The sequence below is a fragment of the Manacus candei genome, unplaced genomic scaffold, assembly GCF_025592945.1.
Source record: "Manacus candei isolate 608988 ecotype Guabito, Panama unplaced genomic scaffold, ASM2559294v1 h1tg000060l, whole genome shotgun sequence".
NCBI lineage: Eukaryota > Metazoa > Chordata > Aves > Passeriformes > Pipridae > Manacus > Manacus candei.
The window spans coordinates 6,508,792-6,534,562 of NW_026138108.1; the positions used below are offsets into that span (position 1 = coordinate 6,508,792).

A 25,771-nucleotide genomic window follows, 5' to 3' on the forward strand; every position below is an offset into this window, starting at 1 on the left:
CAACTCTCTTGAGTCTCTTTAATTCAAATTTCACTCCTGTTAGCAAGTTGTTTCTGTTTTAGTTGCCTAGGTAGTATTTGCTGCCCATTAATATTCATTGGCCAATCATCAATTGCATCACTCTAAATCACTCAATTTTATGATAGACTCCATCTAAACTCTGCTGTGCTTCTTCACTGATTTAAGAGAGGGTCAGAGCATAATAACAAATCAGATAGTAAAGGAACTTCACACTGAGAAAAATATGCTTTTCTTGAGTTGGTACATGGCTATAGTGATTTCTGAGTTAATATTAAATTTTCTGAGAATTAAAAGTAAGAAATAAAGTCCATGCTATCTCTCTAGAAAATGTTCAGAAATGCCCATCAGCTATTTTTTATTGTTATTTTAACATAGTTTTGGGGGGTAAATGGGAGAGATTGTAAACAAAATACTTTGCTCAGTACATCATTCAGCAAAGTAAAAATTATGCTTCTGTGCCAAACCATCTTTGGCTACAGAAATCAATTTTTATAGGCTCCAGAGCCTCATGCAGGATTAAGAAATGTGGATCCCATGGGTAGGGGCTTATTTTCGTTGTTGTTAAATCAGGTCCTTAGAGTGAAAGGGATATAACTATATTAAATTAGAAAAAGAATTATGGAGAAGATATATTAAACCACAGACAAAGGATGATGAAATTATGAAATTATGACTTGGAGTGTATGGAAGGAAGTATAGCATAGAGAAGAACAGCATAGAAAACATGGGTTTAAGCCTTTGAAAACGAACAATTATGTGTCAGCATGGGCACCACTGGTTTTCAAAATGACAGTGACAAAAATCCTGAATTGGTAGGTTTGGGAGCTTTTTCTGCTGGAGAGTAATGAAAATTAATTTTTCTCATGCAGACTATCTGAAAAAAAAAGAAAGTAATTTAACTAAGTAGCTCTATTTTCATACCAAGTACTTACTCTTTGCATTAATACCTCGCATCAGGTTTTGTGTCACAAGCTCAGTGAAGTTACCTATAGTCTGTGACATTCCTTGTTCTTTGCATTAAAGAACTGTATTGTAATCTCCTCGGCTGCCCAACATGGAGCTCAGGTTGATGGGAATTGGAGAAAAACTTCACAGAATAAAATGTGACACTCTGTAACATACACAAGTCGCAAGCAACGTACAATAATAACAAGTAAATGTTAACAAACAGAGCGAAAGAGAGAAAGAGAAAAAAGAGAGAAAATGTGAAGAACATGTAAAAGAATTAAGATTCCTACATAACAACTCAGTTTTAGTTACCCCAATATTCTAAGGCCATTAAAATAAATATCTTTATCTAGGTATCTTTATTAGTTTCCTGATTTTTATATTACTACATATTTTGAATGTTGCTATGAAGCTCTTCTGAGTAGATATCACACTGATGGACTTTACACTGGCACGAGAGCAGAATTTGGTATGCTACATGAAGAACACAGAATCCTTCCAACCCAACCTACCTCTTCAACATTTACTCACCACCGTGTTGACCTGGGTCCCTCCAGGAAGCCGTGTCCCCCAGGAAAGGCACTCCAGTGACGGTGGTGACCGTCTCTCCCAGTACTAACTTGGCCAACATAGTAACATCACTCCCAGAGAATATCACCCTTGAGAGGTACTACTTCTTGAAGTGAGGTGACAATATGTTGGCTGCCTACCTATTGGTACTGCTAGAGAATTACAGGAGCTCTAGTAAAGTAGATCCAGTGCATCTTGCTATTACAGGCATTATTGGATATGTGCTTAATGCTGCGCTGAGAACTGTTGCTCCTGGAAATGCTGCATTGCAAACAGCTCTGGAAGATCCTTCCTAGTTTTATCCTGACCCTTCTGGGGTTTCACTTATACCTGTCCTGAACTTCTGGGAGTCTCACTAACACCATATTCTGTAGAGTGCAGAGGGTTATTGACAGATCAGGTAGAGGTTGCAGGAAAATGCAGTCAGGTGAGTCATGTTACAATCTTATATTACTGCTCTGACTGAGGAATACAGTATGATGATCTGTACAGTATGGAAGGTGTCTGAGACATGGAATATGGATGATAACAAAGAACAATGACAGCAGGAATGGTACATTGCTTGTTATTTCACTTTATGCCTATAAACAGACAAGCAAGTAGCCAAATGGCTTGAAGAAAATTTCCAGCAAGTACAATCTAAGAGGGATATAAGCAAGTGGACTAGGCACAGAATTGGCACCTCATACCCTACACTCTTTTGCCCCTGGCCTTTTGTAGTAACAGGTAAGTCATCTAGTCTGTTTAATTTTAATGCAGCAGAGATGTACTTGTTGCACAGAAGTGCCTTTTCTTGTATCTGTCCTGCAAACACCAGTCATACTTGTCAAGCAGAAGGAAGAGATGCCAAGAGTACATCTTTTGTGTTCCAGGAATGCATTCTGCACCGGATAGCATGGGAGCTGCAGTGGCAGGCATGTGCTTGAGAAAGAGGATTTACCATATTTACATCTGCTTTGTGCTGGAGGATTGGCATAGGTTGGCCTTATTTTGCTGCACTGCTTGTATCTGTGTTTTCCCATGACCAAAAGTGTCTCGTGCTCATTAAGTTAGGCATGAAAAGTCTTAAATTTTATTATTTATTTCTGCAATTGTTTTTCAGCATAGTGTATTCCTGTCTCCCCACACATTCAGCCCTGGCTCTGGCCCACAGGGTCTGTGTGGGAAGATTTTCTAATTTTTAAATTTTTTTTTCACATCTCACCTAGTGCCAGAGAAAATCAGGAAATACAAACCACTGTCCTTGAATTCATAAATCCTCCTTTTTGCTTTAAAATTACTTGGTATAGAGGATGTTATCTTTTACTCAAATTCTAAAGTAAACAAGCACCAGAGTACAAGTGACACCCACCAGTTGTATCCCTACAGGAAATGACAGATGAATAATTGCACAACAAAGTATTACATTATGTTACTTATAAGTTCTGCTTTGCATGTGACCCACAGGTATGAGATTGCAGAAATGCCACATGAGGCTGCCTGATTCTTCTTCCAGTTTAAGGGGGACCTCAAGCAAATGCAACTTAAGTTAGATAAGAGGAACTGAGTGTTATTCCTTTTATTTTGAGCTGTTAGCACTTTCTCCAATAAATCCCAAGGACTCCATCGTCAGTGATATCAAGATGTAATCATTACCTCATTTGCTATTTTGAAGTGAGGAGTTTTGGATTTTTAAAGGCTAGGAAGGCTAAGTATAGTGAGCAAAGAAAAAACACCTCCCTATTACCATTTCCACTGCCTTTTTGTATTTTTTATGTCCAACACATTTAAACATCAGAGTTTTTGGAGCTGAAACAGACCTAAACTCTTAGCAGTTACTTTGCTGCCTACTGTTCATCTTACAAGAGGGTCAAAGGTTTTATGACACTAAAATTAGATGAAATTTTTTTTATAATGTTCAAAGACATTTGATCAGAGGATCTGCTTCCCTGTGGTTTGAAGGACCACCACAGTGACTACATACCTGTGGCTTTAACAATTCTTTGCTATCCATAAAAGCCACTGAGGTTCACAAACCACAGGGAAATGTTAGGCAGCATAATGGGCCTCTGACAAGAACTGCCAGAGTTCCCAGCTCCCACTGAGCATTGGCACTAGAATTACAGAGCTCAGCACACTTCTGACGTTAGAACTGGTGTGTTGCACAAGGAATACAGGTTATTTAGGTTATGGTGACAGAAGGGATGAAAAATGAAGCCCTGAGAAAAGAGCAGCTCCTTCAGAAAGCATAAGTGATAAAGCTGGAATGAGTAATTGCACACTATTTCTTTAAAAGGAGATCAGCTCTCTCTCAGGAAATTGCATTGAAATAATAGGTTCCTAACATCACAGCTTGTTCCAGTTCATCTGACCATGGAGTACATTGGAGTCACTGCAACTATGTAGTTTCCCTCTGTCAGTGATAGTCTTGGATTTACTGTTAGTATTCAGACATAGGGATAGTCTAGGAGTGGGTTATTGAAAATTAGGTTTGGGGCAGATAAGTAAAACAACCACACATTTTTTTTTCTGAAGCTAGTCTGTATTAGTAATGACAAACATTTTCCCTCTCTTCTTAGTTGCCTGAATTCTAGTAATTTTCCCCCATATTTTACAGCTATGCAATGAATAATGCACTGTGAAAGAGGCTACAATATTTTCATATGATGATACAATATCCTTGGAGTATAGCTCAAGTGAAGCTGCATGCAGAGGGGATCAAAGAGGTCAGAAATTGTTATTTTGGCCATATTAAAGTCAATATAAACACTGTGTGTGCTGGTGTTATAAATATATATATATACAAAGAATAAAAGGCTGGGGTAGATCTCTGAACAAACCCCAAATAATCAATCACTTGGGCTTACGTACTATGGATGTATTCTTAAGACCATTGCTCTGTGGCACCAGACAGTACTGTAGGCATCAAATGAAGTTATAAATTCCATTCATATTCTAAATTTCTTTTACAGTGTTGGAAAATCACATTCACTGCTTCATCCAATGACAACTTTAAAATGTAACCTGCAGTCAACCCATCCTGCAGGTAAGCAGACAGCTCACAGCAGAGTGACTGAGGAGCTGAGCAACACTTTTAAAATGAAATTGAGAGCTTTCCTTATTTGTTTTGCATGTTCTGAGGTTTTCTTACAAACTTGCACCTTAAAATATTTCACTATGTACTGAATTAAATTACTTATATCTGTAGGACGGTGTGGGGTTTGGGACAGAAATCAGCCAAATTTAAGTGCTTGAAACTGTCTTTTTCTGTCTTGCTTCTGTTTGAAGGAAATTTTGTTTCACTTGGGTTTTTTTGGGGGGTTGATTTTTTTGTTTGTTTATTTGTTTGTTGTTGGGTTTTTTTACTTCTGTTATGATACTGACTGTTTAAAATACTCAGAAGCCTTTAGATAAAAGACACTGCAGCACAGCAGACTATGCTTGATTTAGTTATATGCTTATTTAGTTATATTCCACTAGCAGCCTTGTCACAGACCTTTCAAGTAGTACTGGTCAGTTAAGTTAAGCCCTGTGTCAAATGAAAATACTGGAGATTACTTCCATTTTCTCTTTGCTGTTGACTTAGTTTGTTGGGTATTTGATTGTAGTATAGTGGTTGACAAGCATCAAATGCTGCCAAAATGAAGCCCTGATCTCGAACAGGGCCTGTAAACAACACTTCAATAAGACAAAGTTAATAGTTTGACATGGAGATGGTAGAACTTGGTTGTTTATGTTAAATGAGGGGACACATGGTCCTCTATAGTCTGAGATATCCCCAGGTCAAGGAGTTTTAGTCAGATTGGTCAGGTGAAATCTGCTGCTTTGCATCAGACCCAGTTCCTCCAGGCACTATATAAGCAGTATCTTAAGGATTTACGGGTGTAAAAACTGCCTTGAAGACAATGTTTTGTATAGAGGAAATCTCTACTTTCTTAGTGCTGCTTGTGAAGGCCTGCTTGCAGCAGTAGCTCTGCTATTCTCTACTCTGAAGTGCCTTTCCTCCCCTCTGCTGCTTTCCCAGCCACCCATTGGTGGGATCAGATAGGATTGAAAGCAGGAATGGTTGCTGCAGGAAGGTATGGTAGAATGAAACTCTGACATCCTTTATATCAAGTTAAAATCAAGTGCTGTTAATTAAAGATACCCTCCTGCCAGGTGTAGATTAGCTCAGGACTGAGCTGCTGAGAGTGTTGGGGACAATAAAAAAAATTAATTCAACAGAATTTAAATTCAAAGCATCTTTGCTTTGCCTGCAAATGACCATAGCATCATTGGAAGCAGCTGTGCAGCCTGTGGGCACAGTTCTGCTGTTTTTATGTCTGTGCCAGGAAAGTGCTCCTTAGCCTGGGAGGAGGCACCAGGCTGTGGCTGTGCAGAGCTCATGTAGAGCCCCCTTGGCCCTGCGTGCACAGACCAAGAACAGATGTGAACTGCTGACTTGGGGCATGAAAGGGCTACAGAGAGATAGTCATATATGGAACTACTTCATACTCATCCCTGTTTTGTGAAGTGTTTAATCACTCCCCCACAAATAATATATGGAATTAATAACTTCATGTAATGTCCTTTACACCTGAACAGCTAAGCAGCTTTTTTTTTTTTTTTTTAAATAATGTATTAGATACAAATCACATGATCTTATGTGACCTAGACACTGTCACACTGAAGCTTTACAGTTAAAAATTACAAGAAATCTCTTGGACAACTCAGGCATTATTTTAGAAATGTTAGGCACCCATTTGTGTTCTTAGTGCAATCTTAACTTTTTGTTTACAGTTAGGTGCTGTTAACAAATCCAAGTATTTTACAGTATGGGAAACACTGCTTGCAAGTCTCTGTTTTCATATAATGTGCAGGTGGTGGTTTCAGGAACAAGTCAATGCCTATGAATGCTTCATATTACAGAAGTGAAACTCAACATCCAAGGCAATGCAGATCTTGTTTTAACAGTTTGGTTCTGATCTTACTTATTATTTTTAATTTTTCTCCTGGACACATATAGACCTTTTCCTATCAGGAAGCTAAAAGATGCAGACAATATTTTTTGCTGCTAATGGTGCATAACAATTTTCAGAAACAGATCTCCAGCTACAGTGTTACCATTTTGTTAGCTGAAGTATAAGTGTGCTTCGTTACTTCTTAAAATATATATGCTTGTATATGTATATAAAAATAATCTCTCTTAATTATTGCAGAAATAGATAAGATGCTGTTACTATCAATACTTCATAGATATTGTGGTAACAGCTGATTTTAGAGCCCTGGTGGTGGCAAAACAGTTCCACATTGAACCAATATTACACGTATTCTCAGGATACCAGTGTGGAATTGCACTGAACTCGTAGAGTTCTTAGTCCTCTAGTTCCCAGAGAGGACCAAGGTAGGTAATGGAAGGAACTTTAAGGGATTTCTGAGCAGTCACTCTGTAGCTAACTGCTAAAGTACTCCAGAGTCTGGCATCTCTTGCAAATTACAATTGGGTAGTTGGCATATTGCTCACAGTAGGAGACACGCAACAGTGTTGTGCCTTCTTTCCCTCTTCATGTGTGATGCCACAAAGACATCTACTTATGAGGAAGTTTGCTGCTTGGACATGAGTTGTGATAAGCATTTGCAACCTGAGGGGAATGGATGATAAAACCATCACTTAGGCGCCAAAGATACGATTGGTACAGTCTATCAGTCACGTGAATTGTGATTGGCCTGTTGCAATGGAATAGCCTTTAACAAAAACAAAATGAAAGCTATTAACCTTCTGAATGGATTTTACATAGTTGCACAAAAGGGAAAAGAAATAACAAAAGAAGAGAAAAGAGAATAGAAAAGAAGAGAAAGATTCCCACCAGCTCTTCCCCTCCAAAATTAGCATTGGCATTGGTGAAGTCACACACAAAGGAAAGTCTCACTTTCTTTGTGCTTCTCACAATGACATCAACATGCATGGCTATGAGATGACGAGAGAATACCTCACTCACAATGAGTAACAAATTAGAATTTTCTTCAAAGCAAAAAAATGATAACACAAGACCATCATAGGTATATGCTAACTCTTTCAAAACACCTCGTTTGAACTACATGTCAGTTAAGATCATTTGGCTGGCGATCTGTTCTGTCTAATACAACACAGGGGATGTTCTGAATAGGCTGAAGGATGTCTACTTGGCTGGAACATCTGCCAAAAATGAAGTTGGCTTTTTTTTTCAACATGGTTATCTACTTTCAAATTACGCCATAGAATAAATAGTGGTATTCCATGGGTAGAGGTAGATTATGGGGTTTAAATAATCAAATCGGAGCCCCGTAATTTTGTGTGCTATAGGAGGAGTCTCATAAAACTGAGATATTCCCATAATTAACCACTAGCCATGGGATATTATAATATATTCCATGGTGACTAGTATTTTTTCCATTTCCCTCCCCCCTCCCAGTAGAATTAGTATGGTTAATTTTACTCTGATTTCACCTATTGCTAACATGAATCAGTATAATTAAAAATAAGAATACCATATCATGAGGCGATTACTGTTTGGGCCAAACCAGCCAGTAATGACCAGTCAGACCTTTTCCAGTTGGCCTTTGCTGCTAGAAGGTTGAAAGAGCTGTAACTCACCAACCCACACTTGCAAAAGGAGCATGTTTTAGGAAATGTGGTTCAAAATTCTTCATAGTTCTAAATGCTAAATTCTAGTGGAATATTATAGAATAGCTTGATTTGCATGCCATGGAATAAACATCCTTACGTCTAGTCTTGTCTCAGTGAGTCATTTTGCATTAGTGTCAAGAATTTGAGCTGTTGTTCTACTTTGCAGTTAATCATCAGAAAGAGACGGGATTGTCTCATGAATATGCATGATGGTATAGTTGTCCCTTCAACTTACTAGGCACCTAGTTTCTGTAATGAGATGTACAATATCTGCCATTTAAAACAGCTGAAAGATCCCAAATGGGAACAAATGAGAAAGCATCTGGCTGTTTCGAATTCCAGCCCTGTTTTGTCAGGAAACTCTGTAATTGCTGAGTACTTGGCTCCTACTCTGCTCTATGAAGCATTCAGCTCTCAGGAGCCTCTGAAATGCATTACAGTCCAGCAACACAGCTGTAGAACTCTCAAAATTCTTCCACTAGATGTAACAGCTTTTCAAAATATCTTGAGACTTGTATGCCCTTAACCAGGACCAAAGTTTGGGCTCCTAGAGCGTGCTCTCATCTTTAGTTTTGCTGATCAGCCTCCACTGTACCATTTGTCCCTGCAACCTAGACTTCACACATATTATTCATTGTGTGATGGTGGGACTAGAATGGATAAATGTGCTACCCATTGCTCTAAGAAAGCAGTCTGGCTGAATCTTAAATCACTACGCAGGATGGAGGTTAACGGTCAGATGGACATTCCTCTAAGAGGTTTCCTACCTGCTCTGTTAATTTCTAAAATTTCTTCTTGGGCCAGTGGGCAAGTGTCGCTCTGAGTACTGTGGTGTGGAGAGTTTACGACAGATTTACAATAATTGGGGGATCCCAGCTGGGGTGGCCTCGGGATATGCTTCTTTTTTTTCTTTGGTAGCTTCTGCTTAGCCATAGCTAAGGAGTAATACATTCCGAAATTGTTCACAATGACAGGGACAGGCATGGCAATGGTCAGCACACCAGCGAGAGCACAGAGGGCCCCCACCAGCATGCCTGACCAAGTCTGAGGATACATGTCTCCGTAGCCCAGGGTCGTCATGGTGACAACAGCCCACCAAAAGCCGATGGGGATATTTTTAAAGTGTGTGTGTTCACTGGCACTAGGGTCATTTGGTTTAGCACCTATTCTCTCGGCATAATAGATCATCGTGGCAAAGATTAAGACGCCCAATGCCAAAAATATGATGAGCAGCAAGAATTCATTTGTGCTGGCACGGAGGGTGTGTCCCAAGACCCGCAACCCAACGAAGTGGCGGGTCAGCTTGAAAATTCGCAGGATTCGCACGAAACGGACTACGCGGAGGAAGCCCAGGACATCCTTAGCAGCTTTGGAAGACAGGCCACTGAGTCCAACCTCTAGATAGAAAGGCAGTATGGCCACAAAGTCAATGATGTTCAAAGAGTTTTTGATAAATTCCACCTTGTTTGGGCAGAAAGTGACTCTCATCAAGAACTCAAATGTAAACCAGACCACACAGACACCTTCGATGTAGGTGAGAAAGGCTTCAGTCTCTGCTTCCCTGTAGTGCCGCACCTGGGTGTCATTCCCGATGAATTCAGTTTCTGTCTTGTTCACAATGGGGTTAAATCTCTCATGGGTCTCGAGGCAGAAGGTGGTGATGGAGACCAGAATGAAGAACAAGGAGGCAAATGCCACATACTGTGGAAAGAAAGATATGAGAGAAACGTTAAACAGTAGGTTTAGTACAGGGGCTTTGATTCTGAAACATTAGGGATATTCGTGGGCTGTATTAAAACTAAAGATAAGGCCAAGCCTGTGGGCTTAAGATGCCAAGGCTCACCTAGAAAGACAGCCTAACATTCAAACTGGGAGGGAGAGAAGTACATAAGTACATGCTAAAATCCATTCCTATACAGATAGCACCTTACTGTGAGTGTAACTTGAAGCAAGCATTTCAATCTTAGAGCTTTGTTTGGGATTTAAGGTTAAGAACACATTGAAATTCTACTTTCCTGAACTTGGTCTTCTCTTACTTCCTTGTCTTAAAGACAGAGCACAGCTTCTGGGACAATTGCCATGCAAGACCTTTTGCAGCATTGTGTCAGTGGCTGCCTCCTCTTCCCAGCTGAGTGTCAGTCGTGGTATTTCAGATCTCAGCAAGGGGCTAGTAAATACTAGGGGCAGTCTCAAGTGGTCTCTACAGCAAGGAGTAGAGCCCTGTTTGGCATCATTAGACTTTCTTGCCAAGTCCTAGGGGCAGGTTGAGAACAGTCACATACCAAACTGATCTTTCCCAAAGTAAACACCTCTTTTCTCAGTTCCCTTCTCCAGATCTTTTGGGAGAGGGGGACAGGGAGGGTAAGAAAGAGGTTTTGGGTGAGAAAGAGGTTTCAGGTAAGCCTGTCAGCTGATCCCAAAGGAGATGGATCTGTTGGCTTTTACCAGACATGGTTTTCTTGAAGAGATTCTCATCACAAGATGAGACTTGTATCAGAACTACATGAATCCTTATTTTGAAGGATGCTGGATTACAATTTGGTTCATCAAGTTACAGTGAAGGTGGTAGCAGCCCCCAAAGTCAATGAGTGGTTATCTTATGAGCATTTTCTTCTGTTTCAGTTCCTGCTTTTCAGAGAATCATAGAATGGTTTGTATTGGAAGGAACCTTTAAAAATGGTCTAGTCTAACCCTCCTGCCGTGAGCAGCGACATCTTCAACTAGACCAGTTTGCACAGAGCCCCATCCAGCCTGGCCTTGAATGTGTTCAAGGAGGGGGCATCTTCCACCTCTCTAGGCAACCTGTGCTTGTGTTTCACCACCTTCATTGTAAAAAACCCTCTTCCTTACATCTAGTATGAATCTTCTCTCTTTCAGTCTAAAACCATTACCCCTGGTCCTATAACAACAGGCCCTACTAAAAAGTCTGTCCCCATCTTTCTTATAAGCCCCCTTTCTTACAATTCCCCTTATTGACAGGCTGCAATAAAGTCTCTCTGGAGCCTTCTCTTCTCCAGGTTGAACAACTCCAGCTTTCTCAGCTTTTTGTAGTCTTTCCTCAGCCTAAAGGAGATCTCTTTGTTGTATTCCACAATAATTGAAGGGTACAGTCAGTACAACTAGGCCAAAATTCACAGGTGACTACAGTTCCTCTGCTCCATCCTCCTTTAATCAATTAAGTAATTTGCATATATCTAAGTCTATTTTTGTGTTGGAGTGGAACGGTAATGGTAATGCCTTTTCCCATTTCATTCCCTGCATCTGTTATTTTCTTGTTTGTTTTGTGTGTCACCTTGACAAGAGATATCATATATTTCACTGTCTTCATGAGCATAAGCAACTGTGATAATTAAAATATTATTCAAGTAATCTTCTAATGTCCTGTTATTCATAGTGTCCCCTTTTCAGCGGCTTAGCTGGAATAGTGGTTAAAAAGGACTAGTTTCTTCTAATTGTTTGTTGCCAGTGAATGCACTGCAACAATCTAACCAAAATTGCTGCCAAAGGAACAGACCTGATAAAAATAACCTATGCTTCAATCTGCCTAAGCATTCCTGCAATCAGGAAGTTCCTTCTGTCTGTTTTCCTGGGTAGACCTAGTGCAGAATTACACTTGGCCTTCTGTATTAGCAAACAAAGTCAAAAGCATGGATTTGCCATAGTTTGAGGAGAACCATTTAATAGAATACAGAGAAACTGGAAGAGAATGAAATCACAAGACTATTTAGGTTGGAAGGGCCCTCTGGAGGTTGTTTGGTACAACTTCAAATTTGGATCAGGACGCTCTTGCCTGGTCCAGGTCTGAGTATCTCCAAGGCTGGAGATCCCACAGCCTCTCTGGGCAGCCCGTGCCAGTGTTTGCCCAGTAAGAGCAAATAAGCTTGGAAGGATACAGAAGCAAACAGGCTCTTCTGCTTTTCAAATTCATTTTTGTTGCCAAAGAGATCAGAACCATTGTCACAGATTTAAAAAAAAAACATAAACGGTACCTTCCCTTAAATGCTTCAGGTTCTCACAGCACTATACATGCTGATATGTGCTAAAATCAATGCCTAATATATTTGGGAGATAAACAATATGAAGATTAGAGAAATGGAGAAGCAGGACTATAGCTATCTTTTTATGACATTCTCCTGTTAAACAGGGAAATTTCTCCATGCAGAGTTTCTTCATCTGTAAAAGAGGTTAAAAAAATACCAGCTGGTGTTGGTCTTGTGCTTTGTGATCCTATATAAATGTGTACAGGTTCTACATGCTTTTATCTAAATGTTACTGACTTTAATATATCAACAATTTGCCTGAAAAATAAGGTGAAGAGTCTTTTAAGTGGTCAAAGTAATTTTGTGTATGATATTGGTGACACTTGGAGCTTAATTGTCTGTGTATGAGTAAAAAGAGAAACAAAAGCATCTTGAACCAAGAAGTCAGGAAAATATTCCTAGGAGCCTTAGCATGTCTGCTTTATTTCAGCCTGGGGCAGCTTTTTACGTAGCTGTAGAGCCCTGAGAATTCAGGTGGCAGAAGGAAATGCTGACGCTTCTTTAGGTCAGGTAGCACTCACAGATAAGAAGCAGAGAGGGGAATAAAACCATTTTGCACTTTAAGGGGTCTGTGAAGATGGCCCCTTTCTTTATGCTGACTCAAAATGCAATTCTCCTCTTGGTGTATATTGAATATATCTCCCGAGTGAGTTTTTCCTGCTTAGGACAACCTTCAGGCTGACCTTGCACAACAAGTATCTTGAAACGTGATGTTTTGCTGTATGAAAGGGAACAAATAACCAATTCTGACAGGGCATTTGAGTTCCCTGCAGTGGTACATGATAACAGTGTTATCAGCAGAGAACATCACGCCCATGATCTCTCTTGTTAGCCCTTGTGTAGGTACACTGTGGCTTCAGAGGGAAATTGAGAGATTTTAGTCCATAATTCAGCAGAGCAGGAAGCACCTCCTAAATGAATGTGAAGCCTTTGCTTCCTTCTATTGGTACTTAACAGCATCTAGAACCCTTTCCCAGGATGGGCATGTTCTTGTATGCTTTGCAGCTTTGAAAGTGGGAGTCTGCTTTCAAGATTTCATAAAACTATGTCTGAGTAATGGTGTTGACAGGAAGAATCACAGTATTTCTTCTCCAATTTAATTTTGTTTATCTCTGTTGAATTACTATCTAGTCCTAAAACCTATGTTATATTTTGGAAGTAAAAATGCTCCTTAGTCATTCCGTGCTTCAATATTGAAAGGCCCTTGTTTATTGTTTTAGAGGAATGACTGCACAGGCTGAAAGGAGAAGACTGTGGAGAGCATCCTTTTAATAAAGGTCTCATTACAGTTCCTCAGTCTCTTGGCTGATCCAAAGAAGTGCAGAAATGCCTGAGAATCATGCCTGATGATTCATACACTGACACCCATCTCTGATAGATTTATCAGCAGCAGCTGCTTGGTACACAGAAATGTAGCAGTTTACTGTAAATGAATGGTAATATATCATTGGCATAGATTATATTTGTGATACCCAATTCATATTGCCCCCACCCCTTTTTTCTTCTGAATGTTTTTCTTTGTTAATTATCTGATATGAGATTTAGCAAACTGTAAGCAAAATCTAATAGCACAAAAATCAGCGAGTATGCTTTTCTAGGTAGACCAGCATTAATTCTTACCAAAGGCATCAAAAAAAAGAGTTCTCTCTGGCACACACATCAGAGGCCAACAGAGATCACCTATCATGCCCAACATGATAACTTGTCAAATCCAGAGATGGGCAATGCTAATAAAATCTAGTGAAGACTATGGGACTCACACATGTTCTATTGTCTTTGAAAATAAGTCTGTCTCTTTTTATTTCACTAATAATGGTCTGAAAACTAATCAAACCAATGGATTAATCTTGTATAATTTAGTGGTTCTTAATCTTCTTTCTACTTACATTTTATAGCAGAATTTATCTTCTTCCTAGGATCTGAATGGACTGGGGGAAAGGAGTGAGGATTTTAGGAAGTGATGTTATGTCCTGTTGAATTACATAATGGCATCCAAAATTTTGTATAATTAAAGAAAATACCTAGGTAAAGTGTTTAAAGTGATAAAAATTTTTTTTTCTGCTTGGACACATGAATGATTTCTATTACACTAGAGATGCTGTTGTCATCACCTTTTTTTTTTTTTCCTGGCTCTAATACCAGCAAAGAAAAATCACAAATTGTCCAAAACCGCAGAGGCCATAAGAGAAGACAGAGATGAGATTTTAAAGGAGGAGGTTTTGATTAGAATATAATTTACATTAAAATGTCTTCATTTTGGAGAGAGAAGAAATTGCACTCCTGCATAATTTCTGTTAATAGTGGATATATTTTATTAAGTTTATTTGGAGAGAGTCTAGAAGATGTCATGCCCATAAGTGGAGAATTTAATAATCTAATTTATATTGGCTCTGATTAAATCTATCTATGTATCTATGTATCTATGTATCTATCTATCTAATCTATCTATCTATCTATCTATCTATCTGTCTATGTCTCAAGTGCTTGCTTCTCTCTGTTTCTCCACTGCCCTATGTCTAACCCAGCCATTTTTGCCAGTGCAGTAGGAATATGAAGTACCAATTAATTCAGAATACTAGTATTTACATGGGCTTTGCATAACTGTAAAAGGAACAAGGTAATGGAATCAGATGTAGCCACTCATGAATAATTAGCCAGCAACTTTCCACTTAGTGTGGAAAGAAAACAAAAGCCCAAGAGCCTTGAAAACCCAAACAGATCTTCTAATACATGAGGATTAGGAAGCTCTGCTCACTTCAAAAAAGGGTCTGAGAATTGGGCCAGACAGTATTAAATACACAGGTTTTTCTGTTTACTTCTGGGAATCAGTTTTTAAAACAGCACTTTACCTTGCATTTCTGAGATAGGTCTGGTCTCGGAGATAAGAAACTTTTTCATGCTTAGTATTAAACAGATATGTTGGGTAACCCGCTAGAATTCATTCATATGGTGCCTGGAATATCCAGACTTCAGTGTAGATGGGCAGTGAAGGCTAGTGATGAAAGTACCAGGACAGAAATCAGATACTGAGGCTCTTTTCCAACCATTGACACATTCTTAGTTTTCAAGCATATGTGTCCACATCTTTTGCATCATCCTTTGTTTATTTTTTTTTATTATTTAATTGAGATAGTAAATTTTCTGGGGCTTGGGAATGTCTGCCAATTTACATCTGCTCACTATTCAGATCAATGTATGTCTGGAGTGGGGACCTGGGAAGGGAGACCTTGGCTGAGTCTTTGCTAAGAGAGACAGCACTTTTGGACCATAGACAAGAAAAGTGGGTGGTGGCAGTGGAAGCAGCAGGGCTTTTGGAAGTCAAGTTTCAGTGACTTCAGAGTTTGTTTTCTAGGAAATGGCGGTCTACATGACACACTATTCATAATTCATTCCAGATCACACTTTCAGAATGAGTTAGTAGCAGCTGCACGCCACAGACGTGTGCTCTTCTTCTTTGATACTGCTCAGAGTAATTTAAGAGCCCTGACTCAAGATAGATGGGAGAAAAGAAACACATCACACTCAGAGAAGATTTGTCAGCCTTTCTCTTTCCAGCTGTTATCAGAAATATTTTAAAATTCCCTGTCCTTTTACAGGGAAATTCAGGAAATTCTACCCTTCCCTGAACCTCTGGATGAAAAGCAGAGAAAGGTGGCATCTTGATTGAACTACATCTGTGTAAGTGGCACCCTCTCTTTCTACTGATCTATTCTAGTGAGTTTGGGGTTTGATGACAAAAATATTTAAATCACTACATAATAACCCTCCTGGTCTTGTTGAACCAGCAAAGAACACGAGCTAAGCAGTTGTCATCTCAGTCTGTATGAGCAGGGCCTCTGAGCAGCAGGAGATTTGCCGCCTCTCTCATAAGTGAACCCAGGGCTTGCCAAGACTGAAATTGGAGATGAGAACATACATCTCACCACACAACTTTGTCTCCGAAGGAGAAACAAGGGAGCTATTAGTGCTGTGGAGCTTCCAGGAAAGCGTATTGTGACTCTAGTGAGATTCAGTATTCTGGGGTTAGTTTGTTTTGGTGTTTTGTTGTTTGTTTGGGGGGAGTGGGAGAGGACTGGGGGTGTGGGTGGGCAAAATAATAAAAAAATCCCATGTCTAGTAATTTTCCCCAAAGTCTATTACTGGGAAATACTTGCAGGAACAAGTTGGGCTCAGAAGAGTTTCACATCGCTGCTGGCAACACGAGTTGGTTTTCTACAAAATATCAGGAATTCAAATACACCCAGGGACCTGTGCTTTTTGCTAGACCTGCATAAAGCCCCTTGATTTCCATTCACAAGGTATCTCTTCAAATACTTTACCAACTTGCTTTTACAATAGTTCATCTGCTTGATGAAAACTACTGAAAACTACTACACCTGCATGAAAATGCCAACATTTGCTTATCTGTGACTTGAATCACAAAGCTTTGCCTAGTTTTTATCTTAATCTGAAAACAGTACCTTAACCACTCTTAATTTAAAATTAATTTAATTTAGTCCATGTATCACCAAAATATTTAACAATTAGATAAATCTTTTTGCCGCAACTTAGCCAAAGTATGGGTTAAATGAAAGCTGTTTTATGTCAAGACTGATTTTCTAGGTGTTCTTAGAGATATGGACCCTGATTCAAACAAATGACTCATTTTTAACGTGCAAGTAATTCTGCTGGATTTTTGAAAGTAATACTGAATCTGTATGACTGATCAGATGACTAAATGTAGGCACATGATAGTAGCAACAAGATAATACTGTGGAAGTGAGCAAAAGCTAGGACTCTGTCAGAAAGCAACCTCTGCAATATTTCATTAGGAATCCTACTGGGAGATGTTTCAAGATCCTTTGAGCAATGATTATGAAAATGAAATTATTTGCAAGGGAAAAAATCCAGTTCTTCTTTTGTAGATGTGATGTAAGTATATGAAAGCCCAATCAGATGTTACTACCAAGTGCTTCTCAGTGAGATGATAAGACAATTGACAGAGAACCTCATATCATCAAACATGCTAGTTCACTCACAAGATATTTAAATTCATGTTTTGTAGCTGAGACAAATGGAAGAAGGAGGCTTGCAGATAGACAGAGCTTGCTCTGGAGTCACATAAAAAGTCCACTAGCAGCTTATGGATAAAATGATTATGTAATGCCGAAAAAATATATGACAGCTTGCAAAAAAATCTTGGAATGCTTAGTGGTACACAGACATGAAACAGCGTGTTAAAAAAAGTGTGTAGTCATCTGTGGAAAATATGCTTAAGTTATTCAGTGTTGACATTGCAATAACTAAATTAGAGGCTGATCTCTCAAATGTTAGTCCTAGCAGGCAGCCATGTGCTTTGTTTGACAAGGTAGTTACTGGGATAAGCCAGACTGTGTCGGAACTGTGGTATGTACAGTGTTTCGCAGTGGCCACATGGCCAGCCAGGTGGTCACCAAGCAAAGGCTGGAATGGCTGATTGTAGGTCACAGGCAAGTTTTCCAGTTTCATCTAGGACAGATTAAGTCTTGTGATTTAATAGGAACATTGACACAGAGTTAGACATTTCCTAGTCTGGTAGTGAGAACTGTATGGAGACAGTGTGGTGGGACTAAGAAATGTTCATATTGCTCAGCAACAGCTCAATGGGAAATTCTTAACATATGTAGATTCCTGATCCAAAAGGGCCTCAAGGCTTCTGTAGCTAGGTATATAGGACACTGCAGAGGAGCTGTAAGTGTGAAAGTAAGCCTTCCATCTCTTTGAGGGGCTGCAGAAACTGTAAGGACCTCCAAAATTTCACTGTCCCAAAACACAATCTTTGCTCACTCCCAACTGACAGCTACATTGACTGTTGTTAAGGACCTCCAATGGTGAATATGGTAGAAATTCAGCAGGAAATTTATTCCAGTACTTCACCATATTTTATCTATATTTTTTCTTTCTATACTCTGAATAATCTTTGCTACATCTTAGGCTTGTTCACTTTTGTTATATCCATCATAGACAGCTGAGCATTTAGAAATTTGCAGATGTTTTTCTTCTTTTGTAAGCTAAGAACCACTAGACATTCAAATGTTCCACAAGTCCTAGACTCCTGTTTTCATATGCTCATGCTTTTGCTGCATAAACTCAATGTAATTATTAATCTCATTTTCAGATGATGCCACATGCTTTTATGCTGTCAGTTCTGTCAAAAGCTCCAGAATTAAAGAAACTGAGAAAGTCATGTAACATCTCATACACAGAGCATAAACGAACACATGACAAATGAAGCCATGGAACTTTAATTGCCCATTAATGCTAGGGTTTTCAGGCTCTTTCTCTTAGGCAGTAGGTAACATTTTTTTGAACCCTGCAGTTTCTATTCTAAACTGAAAAGGAGAGTTTTGTAGCAATGACTGGTGGTAGTGTCATGTGTTAGGATTTTCAGGATCTCACCTCACCACCTTTGTTCTGGATGCTATTTTATCTCCTGAGAAAATCACACTTCCTTCCTCTCTAACTTGCTGCCAGTCTATTTTTTTTCCCTTCTTGTTACAGCTTCTGCACTGTGACTTGCCCAAAGGTGGCTTAATTCACATGCTTATGCTTATATGGCATACAGCTTCTCTCAAACCTACTTTTGGAGTAGTGCTAGAAGCCTTTCACAGAGCAGGAGACATTTCTGAAGCCATTCAGAGTCCCCCAGCAGTGAGGTTAGATTTACCAACCTCAGCTGCACACCAGCCCCCGAGGAATGAAATTTACAGGTATGAAGGAGGCAGAGGGTGCTCAGTGATCTCCACCTCCCTTAGAAAGAGCACGCCCTGCTTGCTTATCTTTTTTGCAAGAGGAAACCCTCCAATGTGTGAAAGTACAGGAAACACCTGACACACAGCAGGGCTGTCTTGAATGTAGAGCCCCTTAACCTAACATACAAGGCTGATTTTCCTCCACGTGGTTTTTAAGCCAAGATATTTGGAGTGTGTTCCAGATCATGTTTGTATTCAGACAATAATGCTTCTGCTTCAAGACAAATGAAGATAAGTACCTGTCAAATCTTTAGTAGTTCCAAATGTGGGTAGGCTGGCTACATAACCAGGCTCAGACAGGGTGTGAGGTCTGTCTGTCAACCTTCCACACACACTCACCAGGAGCTGGTGGGATATGTCAGGCAATAGGGTGCTGGCAGCTCCTACCTAGGACAAAGGGGAAGATCAGCCCCCAGGGGTGAGCAATTTGGGTCTGCAGTGCCTGCGATGGTGGGGTCCTTAATCCAATTTTTCTCTCAAAGCAATATTGCAGCAAAAGTAATTATGATAGAATTCCTCTTTGGAGGTACAAACCACCTTATTTCATATTTGACCATGGATGTTGAAACCTCAGTTTCTGACTCTGCGGGAGATGTTCCAAAGAGTTTTAAATTCTGGGAGCAGCTGAGTGTTTACCCTCTGACAGTTGAGCTCAGCGCCTCAGAACTGAGGCACTCAAAATAACTCATCACTCTGGAAAACTGGAAGCCCTGGGATCCCTTTGGTGCCGGTAAATGTTGAGCTCAGGATTTCCTGTTTTCACTGCACTTTATGTGGATGGATGGCACAGATGATGTAGTCCCTGAAAAGCCTGAGTTCTTAACAAGGTGGCTAAAAATAAGCCCCAGGCATGTCAATGACTGCTTCATTTTAGATAATTTCACGTTATTCAGAGAAACTGTTTTTAATTCATTAAGTCTTTTGTTGTCCAGGTTATGACTAGCAATGTGTTGTAGACACTTTTCCTCCCATATTGTTTGCTTAGCTTAAGTGATTGCTACCAGTTTGTGTTTTTAAAACATTATGGCCACAGTTCGTCCCTACCATTGTGCAGTGTGGAGCACAAAAGCCTTGTTAAAATCCTAGATGGCCTAAATATATTACAAACTGTTGAGACCTTTTTGTGCCTTTGCTCTACAAAACCTAAATATCAAATATCAATATTATTATGTAATTATACAAAATTATATCCAAATAGTTTAGAATTATAACTATTATAAAACATGAAGAAATTCTAGCAACTATTAAAGAAATGAGAAAATATTTTGAGAAGCAAAGAATGTTTTCATTCCCTAGTTAGGCAGAGTCTATTGCACAGCTTAATTAGAGCAAGGACAAGGCACAGGAAGGGAGCATACTAAATTTCCACTGACAGCAATCACTGGCTGTGAGCCATTTTAGATATCCAAATTAGTGACAAAATAGCTTATAAAACTGTGTTGGTAGCTTTTTAGTCAACTTCCAAGATAGCCTTTGTCATATAAGAAAGATGGGGACAGACATTTGAGCAGGGCCTGTTGCAGTTGCATAAGACATAATGGTTTTGAACTAAAAGAGGGTTGATTTAGATTTAGATATAAGGAAGAAGTTTTCTTATTATGAGGGTGATGAAACACAGGAACAAGTTGCCCAGAGAGGTGGTAAATGTCCCATCCCTGGAAACATTCAGGGCCAGGATAGACAGAGGTCTGAGCAATCTGATCTAGTTGAAGATGGCACTGCTCACTGCAAGGTGTTGGACCAGATCATCTTTAACGATCCCATCCAACTGAAAAGATTCTATCATTCTATATAGTCCATCTTGGCTGAGACCAAAAAGATTGATGGTATTGGACTCAGTGAGTGCTGACTGTTTTTTCAAGAGCCAAGTTCTCAGTAAAGTGTCATATTGCTTACAACACAGGATCTCTTGACGTAGGAATGGTACTCCATATACTCATGGTACTTTTTTCCCAGTGCTAGTCCCACAGTCATCTGAAGAGTTTAAAAATTCACTAGCTTTGGCAGAGTGGCTGCAAATACCCGTTCAATAAATAAAGCCTAAGTATATATGAAGATGTATGGAAAAAAGAGAACCAACCTTTTGTGTATACATATGTATAGAATAAGGTTAATATATAAATATAATTATAAATATAGACACACATATATTTGAGTATTAGTTATACTGTACTCTATTACAATACAAAATTGTATATATTATACATTACATACAGTGTCATAATGTAATAATATCTGCAATAATATATGTAAAAATATAGCTACAGTAATACATCATACACTTATATATATAAAAGCTATAATATAATAAATTACTCACAGAAATATGGTATATGTGAAAAAATATTTATATATTAGGTATCTAATACCTTTCTCAAGGACTGTGGGGATGCAGAACTGGCAAAGAGGCCTGCTCTCTTTTGTGCACCTGCCAGGGTGGCTCCCATTACTAGGGGTGGCCTTGGATCAAGAAGAACCATGTGTGGTGCTGCTACACCAGACACACTCTGATTCCTATTCCAAAAGCCAAACACAAGCCCTCTGCAGAGCAAATTCATGCCTCAGCTTTTACTGCTAATAATTTCCCTTTGTGGAGTTCTACTTCACTTTTCACAGGTACAAGATTTATAATTGCTATAGTCTCCTACCCACAGATCCCTTCTCTGCTGTGTTTCCAGATTTACCATGCCAGTGAATGAAGGGGGTATGGTGGCGATATCTGGTATTTCGTCACCCTCTTTTTTAAACATTGGTTTCTACTGTTTCTCTGAAGAGGAAAATATTTACTTTTTTGTTTCCATGGCTCCACTCATAAATGTGTCAGCAGTAAGGAAGAGGAGCCATAAGGTGGCCACTTTGTGCCAGTCTCCTGCTCAGATGGTCGTGCACTTTGCTTTTCTGATTATTCTTTTTTTTCTTACATCTCCTGGGAAATGGCCCATTTTCTTTGTGGTGAGATCCCACTGTTTTGTGGGCAAGTATATATATGATAATTTATTGAAAGCCATTTCTTTCTCAAGGAAGCACCTTGAGAATTTTTTTCTCAAGGTGTGAGCACCTTTGTTGTATCTTAGGTGTCTCCTTAAACTCTTTGAATACTGTCTATATTTTTGCCTGAAGGAATTATTGCACTCATGTGTGAAAAACAAGGAAAATGTCCTTTTGCTGTGGACCTTGATAACACTAATTAGGTATCCTATTTTCTAGGATGCTCTAGTAACTCTTTTAAACTTAGACAGCACTTTACATTTCAAAGATGCCTTCCAGAGTTTGAGTTTCCCTGCGTAAAAAGAATCATATTGAACTTTGCACAGAAACTCCAGTTCGTACTTTGTTTGTCCATGAAAGTACCTTGGAAATACTGTGGCAAATCATGTGCCTGCCCAGGACTTTCAGTCATTACAAAGCAAACCATGACCATAGAAAACCTCAGGAAGAGAGAGGACAGCTACAACCCAAACTCATGAGGGCACTTGCCATTGCATGCGCACCCATCATGGTCTGTAGTACAGGGCAGTTAGTGCACATTCCCATTCCCTTGATGACAGCACTATATAAAATGAGGGGGTTGTATCATCCTTTCATTCCCTGGTAAAATATTTTCTCCCACAGCATATATTCACTGTACCCAGTCTAGCTACACTAGTGCATACCTACAGACATGCAAAAATTCTGTGCTTATATGGAGGAGAACCATGAAAAAAAACTTGTCCTCACTGTTATGTATTTAAGGCCAAATTATAGCCACATATAGTCACATATAGTATCACACTGTGACACTCACCCTGCTATCAGTTAATGTAGTGACCATCCCTCCCACAAGCCAGCTCAGTGTAAGCAGCTGTGGAGCTCCTGCAGCGAGAGGATTTCCAGGTGTATTGTATTGCTGCACGGTTGATTGCTTGGCACTGTCAAAAGGGCTCCCCACAGCCCTTTGCAGGTGGGTACTGTGAGAGCTACCTGGTGCTGGAGAGATGCACTAAGTACCTCTCTGGTCAGGGCTACAAAAGGCTCAGGAGGAGCACTTTGAACACCTACTGTGAGGTGTATTGCATATGCAACAATCAACACTTTTAAAACCAACCTCTTGTACAGTCAAGGTTAAAAGAAAGATGGACATATTAGGAAAGGATTGCAAGGTAAGTCATAGCCTGAACCTAAAGAAAGTTTGTTTTCTGCTTAAGAAGAAAGGAATTTACAGTATTTTAAGAGGTTTGCTGGCAATATTATGCAACTGCGTTTAGCTTGTGTCCTGCAGTACACTCAACATCTTGTGGGATCATAGGATCCTCTCATTTATTATTGTTTGCTGTAATCTGTCTGTATCATCTGTGGCATATTTTCATTTCTTAGGTTTATTCAAGTGCACATGCAGGTATGATGTGAACTGTTGTTAAAGAATCAACTCACTTTCTGAATTGTAATCTCCAATATAAAGGAAATATCTTTCATTTGAAATAGATTTGTTTGCATTTTATCCGTCTACCGGCACTACAAAGAACCTGGAACATTGCATAGCATTTAACAGTGTGGAACTCCATGTCTTAGAAGTGCTGTTGAAATGTTAATACAGGTATCAATCTCTGCAACTGTTTTCTAAGGCAAAACATGTAGGTACTACTTCTGTCCCATAGACAAGGTGATTTTGAGGCTGAGAGGTTAGAAGCTGTATTTCTCAAGCATGTTTTAACTTTGACTACACAACTACCAGTATCGAGATTTTAGACTGGGGCAAAGTTAGGGGATACTGTTCAAAACCTGTGTCTTAATATCCAAACTTCCATAGGGACAGATAAACTGTGAAATTTGGAGTGCTGGGCTGTTGTTAGGGTACTGTTTCTGTTGGCCAAGATAAGCCCCCAGAACTTGTGTTTGCAGAGTTCAAAGCCATCTGTTGTGAAACCTCAGCTCAGTCTTTCAGCCATGCTCTTCCTTTTAACCCTGGAGTGCAGCAAGTCCCAACACAGAGCAAATGTGGGGTGGGTGTGTATAAAAAACTGGGGGGACAGTGCTTAGATTTGTGTAGGCTCTGAGAGTTTTGCTTTTTGTGCAACTCTGTGACATCAATGCCTTTAGAAATGGGTTAGAAAAGGGTGGAAACATTTCCACTGCCCTTTCTGGTGTCTTCAATACTTTCTCAGGAGACTCTGAAGTCCTCAACACTAAGATTTCTTATCAGATATTTTAACACGATCAGATTGCTGTTTTATCAAAATCTGGCCCCTAAAAAGGTTTTGCTTTGGAGACTCATTAACTGTGAATCACCGGAAATCACTAATCACTTTTGGAAATCTTCCCTAGCAAGTATCCCTATAATAGGCACCAAACTGCATAAAAATTAAAGGGAAGCAGTGAAATGAACTGACATCAGATGCGCATTGATTTTAAGAACATAATTTCTGTCTGAGAATGTCTGGATAAATTGTATTTTCTCTCCTGAGTGTGAGACAGGCTGCTGTCCCATGTCCTTTCTGCAGCATGCCCTTCTGGCTTTAAGAAGAGCTTCAGCAAATGGTTACTTCTAAAAGTCTACTTAGAAATAAGGCCTTTAAAAATAAGGAGTGGTTCATAATGCTGACTTGGTTGAAAAAAGCAATTCATAGACTTGTAGGTAATAAGTAAGGTGAATACAACCAGCTACAGAAAACACAGAGATGGAGGAGAGGGGACTGGGGATGAAGTGGGAGAACAGAGGAGAAAGGCAGGACTTGTGTTCAAGCCAGGTATTTTGTTAGCGACCAAGGATGAAAAATAGCATTTTCCCCAGAGGGATTATTTTCACTCACTCCATTTCTAATTCCTGAGTGATTTCTGGCAAGTGTGTGCTGCCATAAGCCTGCTTAGAGCATGAACTATGTGCAAATTAATGTTGTAGGAGAGCATGAGAAACTGTTTCCCAGGCAGGAAAAATCAAAGGTGTTTTTAAACCATAGAGCTAGTTGGGAATTTAAAGCTGCCAAAATAAAAGTTTGTGATTATTTTTTAAAAAATTGTTATTTATTTCTCAATCAGAGCTTGAACTGTTTTTAAATTTAACTCACAATATAACCTCAATAAGGTGAAAGAGACAGCTTCTCATTGTGACCTCTTCCTTGAATGCTCTGTGCTTCAGATTAAGGTGCATAATTTTCCAGAAAGCTGGAAAAACCTTTTCTCATCTTGATGTATTCAGTGCAAGCAACTTCCCTAAATGGATTACTTGCAGTTTAGCAACATAAATGCCACTCTAACCTCAGGATAATTCAGAGGACAGTGATTTGAGTGCAGTAAATGGCTTCCTCCATAGAACTGGCTTTTCCAGACTGGAGGCTGCGAAGGTGAATGCATTCCCTGTTGCCACCTCATTTGCCTCAGAAACAAGATCCCAGGATTTCTGACTGTTTTTGCTATGTCTCATTAAGGAATCCAGGCAGCTGCCTGGCTGTGGGGAACCTTGATACACAGGGTGGTAGGAGTCCATTTCTGCACTGCTTCTTCCAGTGAGCAGCAGAGCTGGGTTTGGATGTGAAGTGTTGCGCTGACTATGTGAGGACCAAGCTCTTCATAATCCAAGATTATGGATTCCCAGATCCAAGCTCTTCATAAAACAGTCTCTCAGTGAGCTAAACATTTGCAGCAGAAAAATTAGCTTAACCTTAGCCTGGCCTTGTGGGTTGCAAATTTGCATTTTGCAGGCCTCTTGTCTCAAATGCAAGTGTTAACAGAGTACTAGGATTTTATTTTTTTAAAATTCCTTTTCAAAATAGTCATAAAAGTTGAGGAGGGAGGAATTGCCAACCATATTTTAAAGGAGCTGT

At 39.5% G+C, this 25,771-nt stretch overlaps 2 protein-coding genes across 5 annotated transcripts in view; both read right to left on the reverse strand.

The window, feature by feature from the left end:
• The window catches only part of KCNC1 (potassium voltage-gated channel subfamily C member 1), a 127,403-nt gene that overhangs the window by 29,351 nt on the left and 72,281 nt on the right, over window positions 1-25,771 (reverse strand). For all 4 annotated transcript variants that reach the window (XM_051804326.1, XM_051804329.1, XM_051804328.1 and 1 more), the window contains exon 2: window positions 8,932-9,865. In XM_051804326.1, the coding sequence (XP_051660286.1) occupies window positions 8,932-9,865 (934 nt within the window). The remainder of the gene's footprint in view (window positions 1-8,931; window positions 9,866-25,771) is intronic.
• The window catches only part of LOC127478513 (ferritin light chain-like), a 136,443-nt gene that overhangs the window by 7,289 nt on the left and 103,383 nt on the right, over window positions 1-25,771 (reverse strand). The gene's annotated exons all lie outside the window — the stretch shown is intronic.